Raw genomic sequence first — 13,949 nt, forward strand, 5'->3', positions numbered from 1 at the left:
TGTTATTCTTGAAAACCTATCACAGAACTTTTGAAGTTGAGTTTTGTTTTATTAACTCTATGATAAATTCTTTTTTTTTTTTTTTTACGCTCTTTGATAAATTCTATGCATATACATTTATTGACCATTGATTTTTTATTGAAAATTTAACTTTACAACAAACAAGTCTTAAAAGGTTACTCAACCTCAACCGAATTAATCTTTCTCCAGCCTATTAACATTTTAGAGGATGTAGATAGAACATTAACCAAATGATCAACGCTTTAACACTTCCAGCTTTGATGAGGAACGCATAAGATTGTTGGGTAAAAAGCCTGAAAATCACTATTCCAGTAATGCTACACAAAACCAAATGATAGCGTAGAATGCATTCAATATAATGAGTTAAAACGGTATCAGAAGTAGGCAGGTATAATCCTCCTGGGATATAACTGCAGACTATATTGAACCAACACATTAAGCACCTCATCTGCCGGTGCTAATGCAGTCACGGTAAAACCAAATTTATCAAAATGCTACTAATAATATTTCCTGTGACCCATTCTCAGACTACTAAAGTGGATAAGCCCCCGAAGAAGGCTGCATACATTCTTCAAGAATCTCCTTAATCTCTAGTTCTCCCTAGAGAATATCCATTCTTGCCTTTCACGTCCGAATAACCTTTCATTCCTCCTGAGTGCTGCATCCCAGAAGACCCTGCCCTGTCTCTAGCATCTGCTACAGTCCTATTCAAATGCTGTGCATGCTCGGTGGATGGAAGCGCCCAACCTCCCCTGCTTGCCTGTGCATTCTGTCCGCCAATGCTAGCACCTATAACCCAAAATAGCAGAACGGACAGAGTAAAAAGTATCACAACACATCAAAGTTTCATACTAACTCAAGGTAGAAAAACAAATTGCTGCTCTATCACAACATTTAAAACTACAATAGATAACCCCAAATCAGCATAGTTGAAACTCTTCTACAACTAATTTATTTAACATTGCCAGCATGCATCCCTTAATCAGTAATGAGTGCTGATATTATTGAACATCAACAGAACAGCCTTTGATAACCACCCTTGTCACACAAACAATGCATGCAAAGCAGCATCAGTCCCGCTTCAACAACTTCACCACGTGTGGCAATTCCTCGGTTGGAAAATATAAGTTCCTAAAATCTTCTAAAAGATTCCACATAATCATTTAGACTACATGAACTAAATGAAAAAGTCTGCCCATCCAACCTAGTTATTTGTTTCCTTGATATCCACAACAATAAAATATACATTTCAGTACCATGTATTACAGAACAGTGGCCTATAAAAAACTCCATCATATTTATTTATTTTATGCAAAGCATTTTTATGGCAGGAAGTCAAATAAATAAAAAAAAACAACAGCATAAAACATACTTCAGTCCTTGACTACACATCAATAATCCAGCACGAAGTAGTTTGCTAAAATGAGGAAAGAGGAAAGCATATTATTAATGAGGGACAACCATCTTAATCTATGACACAACAATTAAAGCCTGATAATCAAAGACAGCACACAGATAAAAGATGAATTTGGAATGAACAAAATCTTACCGATACTATCATGGCCACTGAAACTCCCACTCCAGCCAGGAAGACACTGTCTAGCACTTCCTTTCCAAGCTTCTTCAAAACCAGCAAGCTCATCTAATGACATAAGTCCAAATCTTTTGTTTACTCCCAAAGAATGCACCAATATCAATCATATGAGAATGACAAACAATGAGTGCCTACCTTCTTGGATATTATGCAAGGTCTGCATGGCATCCACCTTACCATCTGAATTAAGCCTCCTTTCAAGGGTATGACCCTATAAAATCAATTTGCAACATTAAAACATGATCCAACAAGCTAAACGAGACACAACCTGTGAAATGAAAAGAAAAAAAAATCAAAATGATAATGACAAGTAACACTGAACAAATACCTTGCCTTTAAGTCCCCTAGAAATCCTGTGAGCTGCTTGCCTTGTAGCACTATCAGCTTCTTTGCTTTCTTCAATTGTCACCTGTTTCAGAAAGGCTGTGTAAGTAATAGAACAATAACAAGTAATCCAGGTCAAAATAATCTCAAAAGATACATTATGTACCCCATCACTCCCAGTCCTCCTACTCTTCGATGAAGTATAATAAGCACCATTGGAACCACCGTATGTTACAGCAGAGCTCTGAAAAGTAAAGCTGCGAGTTTGGGGCTGGTGCTCCATGACCGGGTACCTGTTACGACCATTTATATACTGCAAGTGCTTGTTCTTTCTCTCTGCAACAAAACAGAAAAGACAAGCCATTCTCTTTAGATTCCCAAAAAAATAGCGTGCACACACACACACACACACACACACACACACACACACACACACACACACACACACACACACACAAATCATAAAATAGAATGCAACAGCGAACTTCAACTTCACCTTCACCTTCAGCATCATCATCATCTGGGTCCTCAACATACGGACCCTTGCTTGATCTACCATGTTTTCTTGGATTCTCTTTCTTGTCTTTATCAGCTTCATCCATTTCATCATCAGAGTTCAATTCTTCAATAATTGGACCCCTAGACAATTTAGGATCTGGAGCTTGATGCTCAAGAAATGCAGATGGATGCATGCTAGCAAATGGGCTACCACTAGAACCAAAAAAGCTTGACTCAAACATGCCTCCAACTGGACGTGTAAAGAAAGGATCATCAAATGGGTCCCTTCCACCAAAAAAATTGGACAACAAACTCCGTTGACTCCCAAACCCACCAAAGCCCCCAAAACCACCAAAGGGATCACCAAAATTAGAAAACGGATCCCTGCTGCCCCTCCCTCCTTGCATTTTTAGACAAGTACAACCCCTGAAAAACAGCAAACATTCCCAAAACAAATTTGTTTAACATATTAATCTCATCAGCTTTTGTAATCACAGGAAAACTACAAAACGAACTTAAATGAGTCATAATGCAACACAGCCTAGGAAGTACCAATAAAAAATGCTTATTATCAAATATAAATTATGAATGGAAAATGACCATATTTTACAAGGCAAAAGAAAAGAAGTAATCAACTGCGGAAGAACCCTTCCATATTTTCTCAATTAACGCAAGCGTTTCAAAAAGCAACAATCAGAAAACAAAGTCCATAACATGAACATCAAGCCACCTCAAAGTCACCAAGTAGCACAAAATCTACCAGGATCTTAATAATCAAGAGAACAAAGCATGTCATAACACAGAAAATACTGATCAGAAACCTTCATATGGACAACGCAAAAATAATACCCTCGTGCACGAATCATCGATTTCCATATAACCTCGAAGCCATATAGAGGAAAAAAAAAGAGGCGAAAAAAATAACTTTCTTATAAGATCCGAAAGGGCAACTACCATAATTTGCCATAGTATAATTGATCACCATTTATATAGTAAAAACACAAGCTAATTTGGACTTCATACACCAAACCAAAATTACAATAAATCAACAAAACTAATAATCAAAGCAAAAATAGTATCTAATAGTACACGGTGAATTCTTCAATAATTTCAAACCCTAGAGAGAGTACCTTCAATATACCCAAACGATTGCCGTAATTGGAAGAAAATTGGCGAAAAGGAAAATCAAGAGAATTTAAAAAAGCCCTAACCGCCACGACAAGAGAATGACTTACTGCAGAGGTTTAGTTGCAAAGAAAGAAATAAGAAATTTTGAACAGCCAGAGGCAGCGCTGCAGGCACCCGATCGAGAATGAAGAATAGAATAATATAGAAGATTCTAGTCTCTGCGCTGCACCAATTCGCTAGACAAAGTTCCAAAACTACCCTTCCAATATCGATATCCCCAAACTAACCTTTCAAAATGTCAATATTCCTAAAATACCCTTTAAATCAGGGCTAGGGCGAGTCATGGGCTCACTTCAAAAGCTCGAGTCCTTCTGGGCTTATACGATTGCCATCGAATCTCAGTCTCTCCTGTTTCTCTTCTCCGCCCAAACTGTCTCCAAACGCGGCCGCCCAATCAAGTCAACATCATCAACTAAGCGATCATCGAATAGGTGTAACGTTCACCGCCTTTACGAGGTCATAGTCCTCCATAACAAGAACAAAATATTCATTTGCATTTTGATTATTTATCATACGTAAAATTCGAATCGGCAACGCTAAAAACCATCTCAACTAAAACCCGTCAAATTCTCTCTCATTTTCCTCGATTCTATTTCTCATCGTTTCGTATCTCCGATTGGTATTTATTGCGCAATTCGTGTTTGATCTTTTTATTTTTTTCAATTATTAGTTCTGTTCAAGTTGTAGATGTTGCGGTTTATTTTTGGGCATTTTCATGTGTATTTTTTAATGGAATTTTGTTGTATTTTTAATAATACCGGGGATTTCCGTGTTCTAGAATTTTCCTCCGCGTCTACGAAGGGAAAGCCAAGGAGCTTCTCTTTCTTGAGTGTTTTTGCTCGATCTCCGAGGTTTTTGAAGAATTATTAAGATGGTAAGTTGTTTGCTTAGCTTCTTCTTCTTCTACAAGTTTTTCATAGATCTCGCTTTATTTTTTTTTTTTTTGGTTGTAATGCTTGATTATCTTATAATATTAGATGATACGGTTTGGTTGTGGAAATCTGAATTTAAACCTGGTAATTTTTTTTCTATTAGGGTGTTTGGTATGAGTAGACCTTTCCCAGAATTGGCGATAAATAGATATGTTAATTGATTTATGACTCCATTACTTATCTCATCTTGAATAACTTCACCTCGATTCATCTGTCTAGTTGTGTGGCAATAGTGATTAGTGATGAGGCATGGCTGTGTATGTGGCGAATTTTGGCCGACTTGACATGAATATGCTAATCATGAATTTTATATACACATATATATTTTCCTATTGGTTTGATTGCTGGGGATGATGGCATTACATTTGAATTCTCTGTGCCTATTTGTTTTCCTTTTATTTGTCCACTTTCTTTTTCATATGCAGCTCATTTACAAATCTCCTGTAAATTGAAGTTATATGTGTGAAAATTATGCTCCATTTACCTATACAGGGGGGTTCCCTTTATCATGTAGTTTGCATGATAATGTTGGACAAGTTGCTAAAGCTCCTTATTGTGTTGTTTTGTAGGATACTACAAAGACACAGAATACTGTGCTAGCTTTTACAGATGATACCGTTCTTCCTGTAAGTATGGTGATAAATGCAGTTAGGGAACTTGCTAATGAAAGAGCCGAGCAGTGTGATCCTCAAGTTATCACTCAAGCATCATCTCTAAGTACTTTCCTTAATCTTTAGTTGATTTTTTTTTTTCTGGTGTTTGAGTTCCTTTTTGTTGTCAAAATGTGTACGCTACCATGCACGAAAGGGTGAATGTATGGAAGGGTTTCCTATGTTCTGTTTTTGTCCCTCCAGTTGGAGGTAATTGCCACGTAGTGTTGTGTTTTTGTATTTTATGAGTAGCGGAAATTTAAATTATTGGATGGTGTGAATGTAAAATGCTCTATCCTTGAAGAAGAGAATGGTACATATATCAGTCGATATTGTTCTTTTTATCTTCTCTTTAAATGTGAAAGTTCAAGATCATATTGTTAGGGTAAGAGTCCCAAACAAAGAATTATAGAAGACTTAGAAAAGAAGAGAAGAAGAAGATTAGAAGGGAAGATAGAAAGAAGAGAAGATTAGAGAGTTGTATTTCTTGACTATTGTTTCAGAATGAAAATACAAGGATAGCTATTGAGCTTTATATAATAGCTTAGTAACAACCTAACAACAGCTCAATAACTTTATAGCTTAGCAACTTTAGTAACTACCTCTCTCTTAGTTCCCGCCAAACATACTCCCAAGCTAACTCTTTAAACTAACTCCCAACATTTCTAACTACTTACTGTTTATTTCTATACTTCCTCCTCTGATACGTAACAATTCCTCCCCCTTTAGAGCTTTCTTGTTCCCAAGAAAGTACAATAATGGGAAACTGGGCTTGTATAAAAGAATGGTCTTCCCAAGTTGCATCTTCAGAGGGTAAGTTTTGCCATTTAATCAACCCTTGCAACGTAGTTTGCTGATCTCTAGTAATGGTTCTGGTTTGCAAAACTTGCTCAGGTGCCACAACCGCTTGTTCTTCATTCATAGTTGGCAGTTCAACTAATGGAGTCACATTATTCTCCAATTTCTTCTTCAGCATTGAAACATGGAATACAGGGTGTATGGAAGAAGTTGGAGGCAACAGTAGCTTATAAGCTACTGTACCATACTTAGCAATGATCTGATAAGGCCCATATTAGGAGATAGCTTCAAGGAGTGCCTAACAGATGCTGAGGCTTGTCTGTAAGGTTGCAATTTCAAGTATACCCATTCTCCCGCATCAAACTGTCTTTCTGACCTCTGTTTATCCACCTGCTGTTTCATTCTGTTCTGTGCTAGTAATAAATTCTCCGTCAACAACTTATCTAATTGCTGCCTTTCTTGCAATAATGTGTCCACAGCCCCAACAGTAGGAGAGTCCACGGGAATTAGTGGGAGAAATGATGGTGAATAACCATATAATGCCTCAAAAGGTGCCATCTTTATAGCACTATGAAAAGAGGAATTATACCACCATTCTGCAAGAGGAAGCAAAGTGCATCAGGTGGAGGGTTTCAAATGAGCCATGCATCTCAAATATCCTTCTAAACATTGGTTAAGTCTTTCAGTCTGACCATCAGACTGAGGATGGTAAGCTGTACTAAATGCCAGTGTTGTTCCCAAACATTTGAACAACTCCTTCCAAAACAAACTAGTAAAGATTTTATCTCTGTCAGAAACAATGGATTGAGGTGCTCCATGCAACTTAAAAATTTGATCTAAAAATAGCTTGGCCACAGTAGAAGCAGAATATGGATGAGTCAATGGAATAAAGTGACCATACTTAGTGAATCTACAAACAACCACTAAGATTGTATCTTTACCTTTAGATTTAGGTAAATGCTCAATAAAATCCATTGAAATATGCTACCAAGCCTGAGTTGGTGTAGGGAGAGGTTGTAACAGTCCACGTGTTGCACAGTGTTCTCCCTTACACCTAGCACAAGTATCACATTGTTTAATCCACCCCAAAACATCCTTCAACATACCAGGCCAAAAGAAGTGTTTTTTTAATCTCAAATAAGTCACATTCACCCCGGAATACCCCCCCAAAGGACTGTCATGGTACAAAGCAATTAAGTGTTACCTCAAATCAGTGGAACTATCCACATATAGTCTGTTATGATAATAAAGGACCCCCTGTTTCAATTGATAGCCATCTATAGCTGAATTATGCAAAGAGAGCTGTTGTATTATAATAGTAGCTTTGGAGTCACCATCATAGCTATGGATAAGGTTGGTCATCCAAGTAGGAAGGCTGGTAGATTGAAGTGGACAACAGGAAAGAGTAGCAGATTGGCCATTCCTATCAGGTCTCCTGGAAAGGGCATCAGTAGCTTTGTTTTCCACACCCTTTCTGTAAATAATTTTGTAATCAAGACCCAAGAGCTTGGAAATTTCCCTCTGCTGCAAATTAGTGTGTAGCCTTTGCTCCAGTAAATATTTAATATTTTCATGATCTGTTTTAATGAAAAATTGACCTTGCTCTAAGTAATGCCGCCACTTTATGACTGCAAAAGTGATGGCTAACAACTCTCTCTCATACACAGACAATGCCTTGCTTCTAGCGCGCAAAAGCTTTAGAAATGTAGGCCAAAGGATGCCTTGTTGCTGTAGTACAGCCCCCATTCCCCAACTACTTGCATTAGTTTCAATGACAAATGGCAAACTAAAATCTGGTAATGCCAAAACTGGAGCTTCTGCCATGGCCCTTCGCAAAGTCTCAAAAGCTTCCTGGGCTGCATCACTCCACTGAAAAGAGTCTTTTTTAAGCAAGTCAGTTAATGGTTTACTGATTATACCATACCCTCTTACAAACTTTCTGTAGTATCCAATCAAACCCAAGAAACTCTGCAATTCCTTCACAGAAACTGGAACAAGCCACTATAACATAGCTTGTACTTTCTTAGGATCAGTAGAAACACCTACTGCAGTAATGACATGACCCAAATACTCTACTTTTGTTTGCCCAAATGAACATTTAGAAAATTTTGCATATAATTGTTGTTCTTGCAATACCTGAAATACCTCCTCCAAATGTAAAAGATGGGAATCCCAATCCTTGCTGTAAATCAGAATATCATAAAAAAAAAAAAAACCAATACAGACTTTCTCAGATAAGGCTGAAAGATACGATTCATTAATGCCTGAAAAGTGGCAGGGGCGTTGGTGAGTCCAAAAGGCATGACATTAAATTCAAAATGTCCATGATGAGTTCTGAAAGCAGTATTAGGAATATCTTTAGGATTCATCCTAATTTGGTGATAGCCTGCTCTCAAATCAATTTTGGAAAAATATTTAACCCCATTCAATTCATCCAACAAGTCATCAATAATGGGAATAGAGAACTTATCTTTTACAGTTACATCATTCAGTATTCTGTAATCTATACAGAATCTCCATGTCTCATCTTTTTTTTTTTTACTACCAACACTGGAGAAGAGTATGGACTGGTGCTAGGTTGAATGATTGAGGAAGACAACATATTTGCCACCAACTTTTCAATTTCAGCCTTTTGATAGTGTGGATACCTATATGGCCTGATATTAACTGGTTGAGTATGAGGCAGCAAAGGAATGATATGATTATACCTCCTAAATGTTGGCAATTCATGAGGTTCCTGAAATATCTCATTATATTGTTGCAACAGTGACTGCAATTTTTCATTCTCCTAAGAGGTCAGTGTAGCTCCTTCTGTAACTACAGGTTGACTGTCAGATGATGAAGCACTTGTTGTTGTCAAAGAATTCAATACATACAGCAGTGGGGACTTGAAATTCATCCTTTTCTACTGAAAAAAACTCTCAATAGCATATAAAACAGGTGCTGCCCTTGCCTTCCCTACTCCTTGCAATACCACTTCTTTTCCTTTCTTCTTAAAAGAAATTTTAGAAGCCTTGAAATCAAATAATATTGGATTAAAGCTTTTTAGCCAATCTACTCCCAAAATCATATCAAAACTCCCCAGTTCCAAAATTCTAAAATCAAACTGGAACTTATAAGATTGCATTTTCCAACTAAAATGCTTACATTGATGATTGCAACTCAGTTTCCTTCCATCGGCTACAACTATGGCAGTTTCAGGTGTCTGAACCAAATCCAGCTTCAATTCCTCAGCCAATTTTCTATTAATAAAACTACTATTGCTGCCAGTGTCTATTAGTATTATTACTTCCCTGTTCTTATGAACTCCCAGCACTCTAATTGTGTCTACTCCATCACTACCCTCTACAACATGTACTGACAGCATTGATTCCCCTTGCTCATTCACTTCATCCATCTCTTCAGGTACCTCATGCCATACTTCCTCCCCATTTCCTTATGTTCACACACATGAATTGCTGCTAGGGTTTTAGGTTTTCATTGGTGACCATGAAAATACTTGTCTCCACATTTATAACAAGGTTTTGGTTGATATTTAGTAGTAACAGAGGACTGACTAGTAGGCTTAGAAGAGCTAGAATCATTGGTACTTTGGTTAACAGATGGTAAGCTGACAGTAGAATTAGATTTATTGGTAATAGGTAGGGAAATGGTGGTTTTATGTTGTGAATCTGTGATAGGAGGTTTTGGAGGGGAAGGGTATGCTTGAGAATTTTTGGAATTGGAATAAGGAGAATTGGAATTGTAATTGGTAGTGCTTCTAACAAAATTAGAGGTATAGGTCTTAGTAAATGTTTTGGGTTTCTTGGTATCTAGCAGCTGTTCTTGCAACTTAGCTACTTCTATTGCCTCGGCTAAAGTTGCAGGTTTCAACATTCTCACCATCAACCTTATTTCGTCCTTAAGACCTCCCATGAACCCAGAAAGAAAATAGGCTTCCCCCAAATCAGGCATCACTCTCTCCATTCTAATCCTCAAATCCTAAAAAATATCCAAATATTCATCTAAAGAATTTTCTTGCCTCAACTTCTTAAATTCCTCTACAATATCTTCCGATCCAAGATCCCCAAATCTCCCACACAGTCCCTTCTCAAATTCTTTCCAAGTATGACTTGCCTCTTGATGCCAATTGTGAAACCAAGCATCAGCCCTATCAATTAAAAATAAACTTGCAATCACAATTCTTTGATCCATAGGAATTTTATATACTTCAAAGTATTTTACACATTTGCTAAGCCAAACCCTAGGTTCTCTCCCATCAAAAGCAACTAATTCAATTTTAGGCAGAAATGGATTCATACCTTCAATAGTTGCAACATTCCCAATACTGCCTTGATCCTTTGTTTGTAGGTTAGGCGAATCCTTTGGAATTGGCAACAAACCCCTACTCTCGGTTCCTCTGATTCCATTTTCTTCAATTGGAGTTTCTGCCCCTTTTTCCTTTACCATTATACTGATGAAGGCTCTCAGGTCCTACCTTAATGCATCATTATCAGCAGAAGGCCGATCCAATTTCCCCTCCATACCAGTGAATCTTTCCTCCATTGTATTAAATTTTCCATCCACATTCTCCTGCATAACCCTAAATCTTTCTTCCAATTCTGCAATCCTAAACATCTCAGAACTAACCACCACTGACCTAGTCATAATTGCGACAGCAATGCAGTGAACACCCACTCATTTCCTTTTCGGCAGGCTCTGATACCAATTGTTAGGGTAAGTCTCCCTAACAAAGAATTATAGAAGATTTAGAAAAGAAGAGAAGAAGAAGATTAGAAGGGAAGATAGAAAGAAGAGAATATTAGAGAGTTGTATTTCTTGATTATTGTTTCAGAATGAAAATACAAGAATAGCTATTGAGCTTTATATAACAGCTTAGTAACAACCTAACAACAACTCAACAACTTTACAGCTCAGCAACTTTAGTAACTACTCTCTCTTAGTTCCCGCCAAACATACTCCCAAGCTAACTCTTTAAACTAACTCCGAATATTTCTAACTACTCACTGTTTATTTCTATACTTCCTCCTCTGATACGTAATACATATCTATGATGAAATATACATAGATTAAGTTTTTGAAAGTCTTTCAACAAGGCCAATGGAGAATAATTTGGAATTGGATATGCCTTAAAGAGTCAAAATTCTTTTTGCCTTAAAATGTGGCTAAGAATCTCTCCTTCTCTTCTTCCCCAATAAAATAGTTTCTCTTCTTCTCCAATAGAATAGTTACTTGCATGTGTTTTCCTATTTTATAATTCATTGGTATGGTTGGTGCCTCAAAAAAAGAAAGATTATATGATGCCAAAGCACCATGTTCCAAGTGTTGAATATTTTTCTAGCTGATTCTTGAATGCATTTTTTGTGTTTCTTTGTCCTTTTCTATTTTTATTGTAAAAAGTTTTATATAGTAAGTAGTAGATGATCATAATATTCATTCTTTTCTTATCTTAGGTAAGCTGCCAGTGGATTCTTCATCTGTGGATATAGTCATTTCCATAAGTAGGTCACTCCAATTTCCCAGTGACCTGTTGTTAGGGGAAATTTCAAGAGTGTTGAAGCCTGGTGGGACTGTCCTGATTTACAAGAGTCTTCAATCTGTTGCAGAGGAAACAGACAAGGTAAATTGCATGGTGCTTCTGACTTGATTGAGTTTAGTTTTAAGTGTCTCACTATGGTGCTCCTGCAGGCAATACTTACTCTTGAGCGCAAGTTGCTGTTAGCGGGGTTCTTAGAAGCACAGGGTCTCCAATTGAAAGCTGTTGGACTATCTGGAGTCATTCAGTCTTTTGGGGTGAGTTCAAGTTTATAAGCTGCAATTGTTGTAATATATGTAAAATTTCTATTTCCTATCCGTTTAATCTTTAAAGCATTTGCTAAATACTATCTGCATTTTCAACCATTTGCAATGGATTGAATTCCTCTTTAGAGGGTTTCATATCTGTCTGGAACTGTACTAATAAGCCCTAGATTTTATTAAGACTCATGGAAGTTAGGTAGATAGCTTGGTATAGCATGATGTACAACTGTCATATTAATTTGTAATATTGGATTAAAGTAGAAATCTCCTTTATTTTTATTCACTTATATTCTATTCTACAGGGAACAAGATGAAAATCTGTTATAACTTAAAGAATTTGCTGTTTTAACATGCGAAGGAGCTAATGTTAATAAAGTTAAGCATTTACTTATTTTTCAGGTTGTTTATATTGTTTTTTTTTTTTCCTCCTATTTTATAGGTTAAGGCCAAGAAGCCTTCTTGGAAGATTGGGTCATCCTTTACCATTAAGAAGCCCATAACAAGTTCAGTTAAGGTTCAGATTGATGATGATTTGATTGATGAAGATAGCCTCTTGACTGAAGAGGATTTGAAAAAACCTCAATTACCACCTGGTTAGATGGAAAGCCCCAAACTTGATAGATTTTGCAATTTGCTGTCAGTAACTAGGCCAATGATTAACCTGTTTCCCTCTTTTTGTTCTCTTTTTTCTTTTTTCTTTTTTCTTTTTTCTTTTTTCTTTTGTGCAAGTGAAGTTGGTGACTGCGAAGTAGGAAGTACAAGGAAAGCGTGCAAAAACTGCACATGTGGGAGAGCTGAGACAGAGGAGAAAGTAAAGTTGGGACTGACAATGGATCAGCTGAGCAATCCTCAATCAGCATGTGGCAATGTATGTATTCTTTCTAAGACATGCATGAGCGGGCACTCAGACGGAGTTAAATATTATGATTCCGTTATAGTTGTCATGTTTGGAACACAGCTTGAGTGCAGATTTGTCAGGAGTAGACCTTGAAATAATTTCACCGTTGAGTCATCCACGGTTTTGTGGTTTGATAGCCTAATTTACTCAATTTGTTTCACATGATGCAGTGTGGTCTAGGGGATGCTTTTCGCTGCAGCACATGCCCTTACAAAGGTCTCCCGCCATTCAAACTTGGCGAGAAGGTGCATAATGAAATGAAGCTTTCTCTGATTTTGTTTTTCTTTTTTTTGCCCATTTGTGATAATTGGAGCTAATTATATATTTCTTCTTGCAGGTATCACTGTCTGGAAACTTCCTTGCTGCAGATTTTTGAAGGCGAAGAGATTGGAGTTGGTTTACAACTTGGCCAAAGGATGTTTTGTTTGAGTTTTGAATGGGTCTATGAGTAGTTCAGCTATTTTATTATGGTTCTGTCTCTAAAATGCTTGCCTTTTTCTGATCTTCAACCTTTGAATTTTCATAGATAATGAATTAGGCGGTTGTGTTTGTTTTAGTTGTGTCATTAATATAATGGTCTCTTTGTTCAAAATTACTATTAATTTCTGTCAAATAATTACGATTATTAAATTTAATTTTGTTAATAAAATGTCTCTGCATCTAAATTTTATGTTTAAATAACTATTTTTTATATATAATAATTAAATATTTTGAATTATTAAAATATATTATAATATATAATTATTTAAATATAGAATATCAGTTAAATATTTAATTAGTCCTTTATAACATTTTCAAATTTACTTAGTTTTTCATCTTAAAAAAATAACAGAAACTAAAACTGAGATTGAGATAGGCCTTTCATTTGATTTTGATTAACATCAGCCCTCCCCTTGATTAGATTAGGTTCGTGCTGGACTGCTGATCATGTCTGCTTTGGACCCTATAATTTTGCACAGCCGGATAACTCTATTAAAATTATTGACTGGCACATAAAAAAATATGTTTTTAACAATGATAGTGGCTTTTGAGATGAATTTGATGCGTTTTAAGCAACTGGAGATTGACCTGAACCAAGTGGAGAAGCTGACAATTCCGAGCATAAAATTTTAAATTCGTTTCTTCCGCTTGCAGCACAGCCGTAAAGCACACCAATGAGAGGCAATAATAATAGTAATAATTATTATTTACGAAACTAGAACTCAAACACCATCATGAATCAAGCAAAAAATTTAAACTAATTAAGC

At 36.6% G+C, this 13,949-nt stretch overlaps 2 protein-coding genes across 8 annotated transcripts; one reads left to right on the forward strand and one right to left on the reverse strand.

The window, feature by feature from the left end:
* Positions 1–336: 336 nt before the first annotated feature.
* Positions 337–3,805, reverse strand: LOC110658056 (uncharacterized). 4 transcript variants are annotated; one of them, XM_058153592.1, is made up of 7 exons: positions 3,673–3,805; positions 2,442–2,863; positions 2,106–2,275; positions 1,944–2,024; positions 1,751–1,826; positions 1,571–1,663; positions 337–810 (listed from the first exon to the last, which is right to left on the reverse strand). In XM_058153592.1, the coding sequence occupies exons 2-7, from the start codon at positions 2,842–2,844 to the stop codon at positions 605–607; spliced, it is 1,029 nt and encodes a 342-aa protein (XP_058009575.1). In that variant the 5' UTR covers positions 2,845–2,863; positions 3,673–3,805; the 3' UTR covers positions 337–604. The 4 variants fall into 4 exon arrangements, with proteins under 4 accessions (XP_058009575.1, XP_021671216.2, XP_021671215.2 ...); XM_021815524.2 differs by having other exon boundaries at positions 2,436–2,863; XM_021815523.2 differs by having other exon boundaries at positions 2,436–2,863; positions 3,568–3,758.
* A 130-nt stretch (positions 3,806–3,935) lies between these two features.
* Positions 3,936–13,367, forward strand: LOC110645243 (anamorsin homolog). Of its 4 annotated transcripts, none has more exons than XM_021798344.2 (9): positions 3,936–4,244; positions 4,404–4,499; positions 5,127–5,274; positions 11,459–11,625; positions 11,694–11,798; positions 12,244–12,397; positions 12,539–12,672; positions 12,873–12,947; positions 13,040–13,367. In XM_021798344.2, exons 2-9 carry the CDS (start codon positions 4,497–4,499, stop codon positions 13,076–13,078), a joined length of 825 nt encoding a protein of 274 aa, XP_021654036.1. In that variant the 5' UTR covers positions 3,936–4,244; positions 4,404–4,496; the 3' UTR covers positions 13,079–13,367. The 4 variants fall into 4 exon arrangements, with proteins under 4 accessions (XP_021654036.1, XP_021654043.1, XP_058009577.1 ...); XM_021798351.2 differs by having other exon boundaries at positions 3,942–4,081; XM_058153594.1 differs by having other exon boundaries at positions 3,955–4,080; positions 4,386–4,499.
* The last annotated feature ends 582 nt before the right edge of the window (positions 13,368–13,949 follow it).

The sequence above is a fragment of the Hevea brasiliensis genome, chromosome 9 (assembly GCF_030052815.1).
Source record: "Hevea brasiliensis isolate MT/VB/25A 57/8 chromosome 9, ASM3005281v1, whole genome shotgun sequence".
Lineage (NCBI taxonomy): Eukaryota > Viridiplantae > Streptophyta > Magnoliopsida > Malpighiales > Euphorbiaceae > Hevea > Hevea brasiliensis.

What these genes read in the sequence shown, in the direction of transcription:
- LOC110658056 (XM_021815524.2), bottom strand. Translation starts at nt 2,844, where the DNA reads ATGCAAGGAGGGAGGGGCAGCAGGGATCCGTTTTCTAATTTTGGTGAT. An exon ending in TGATGATGCTGAAGGTGAAG is followed by an intron (nt 2,276 to 2,435) that starts GTGAAGTTGAAG and finishes GTTTTGTTGCAG; the next exon opens with AGAGAAAGAACAAGCACTTG. An exon ending in CAGTGGCCATGATAGTATCG is followed by an intron (nt 811 to 1,570) that starts GTAAGATTTTGT and finishes TTTGGGTTATAG; the next exon opens with GTGCTAGCATTGGCGGACAG.
- LOC110645243 (XM_021798344.2), top strand. An exon ending in AAAACCTCAATTACCACCTG is followed by an intron (nt 12,398 to 12,538) that starts GTTAGATGGAAA and finishes GTGCAAGTGAAG; the next exon opens with TTGGTGACTGCGAAGTAGGA. An exon ending in CTCAATCAGCATGTGGCAAT is followed by an intron (nt 12,673 to 12,872) that starts GTATGTATTCTT and finishes CACATGATGCAG; the next exon opens with TGTGGTCTAGGGGATGCTTT.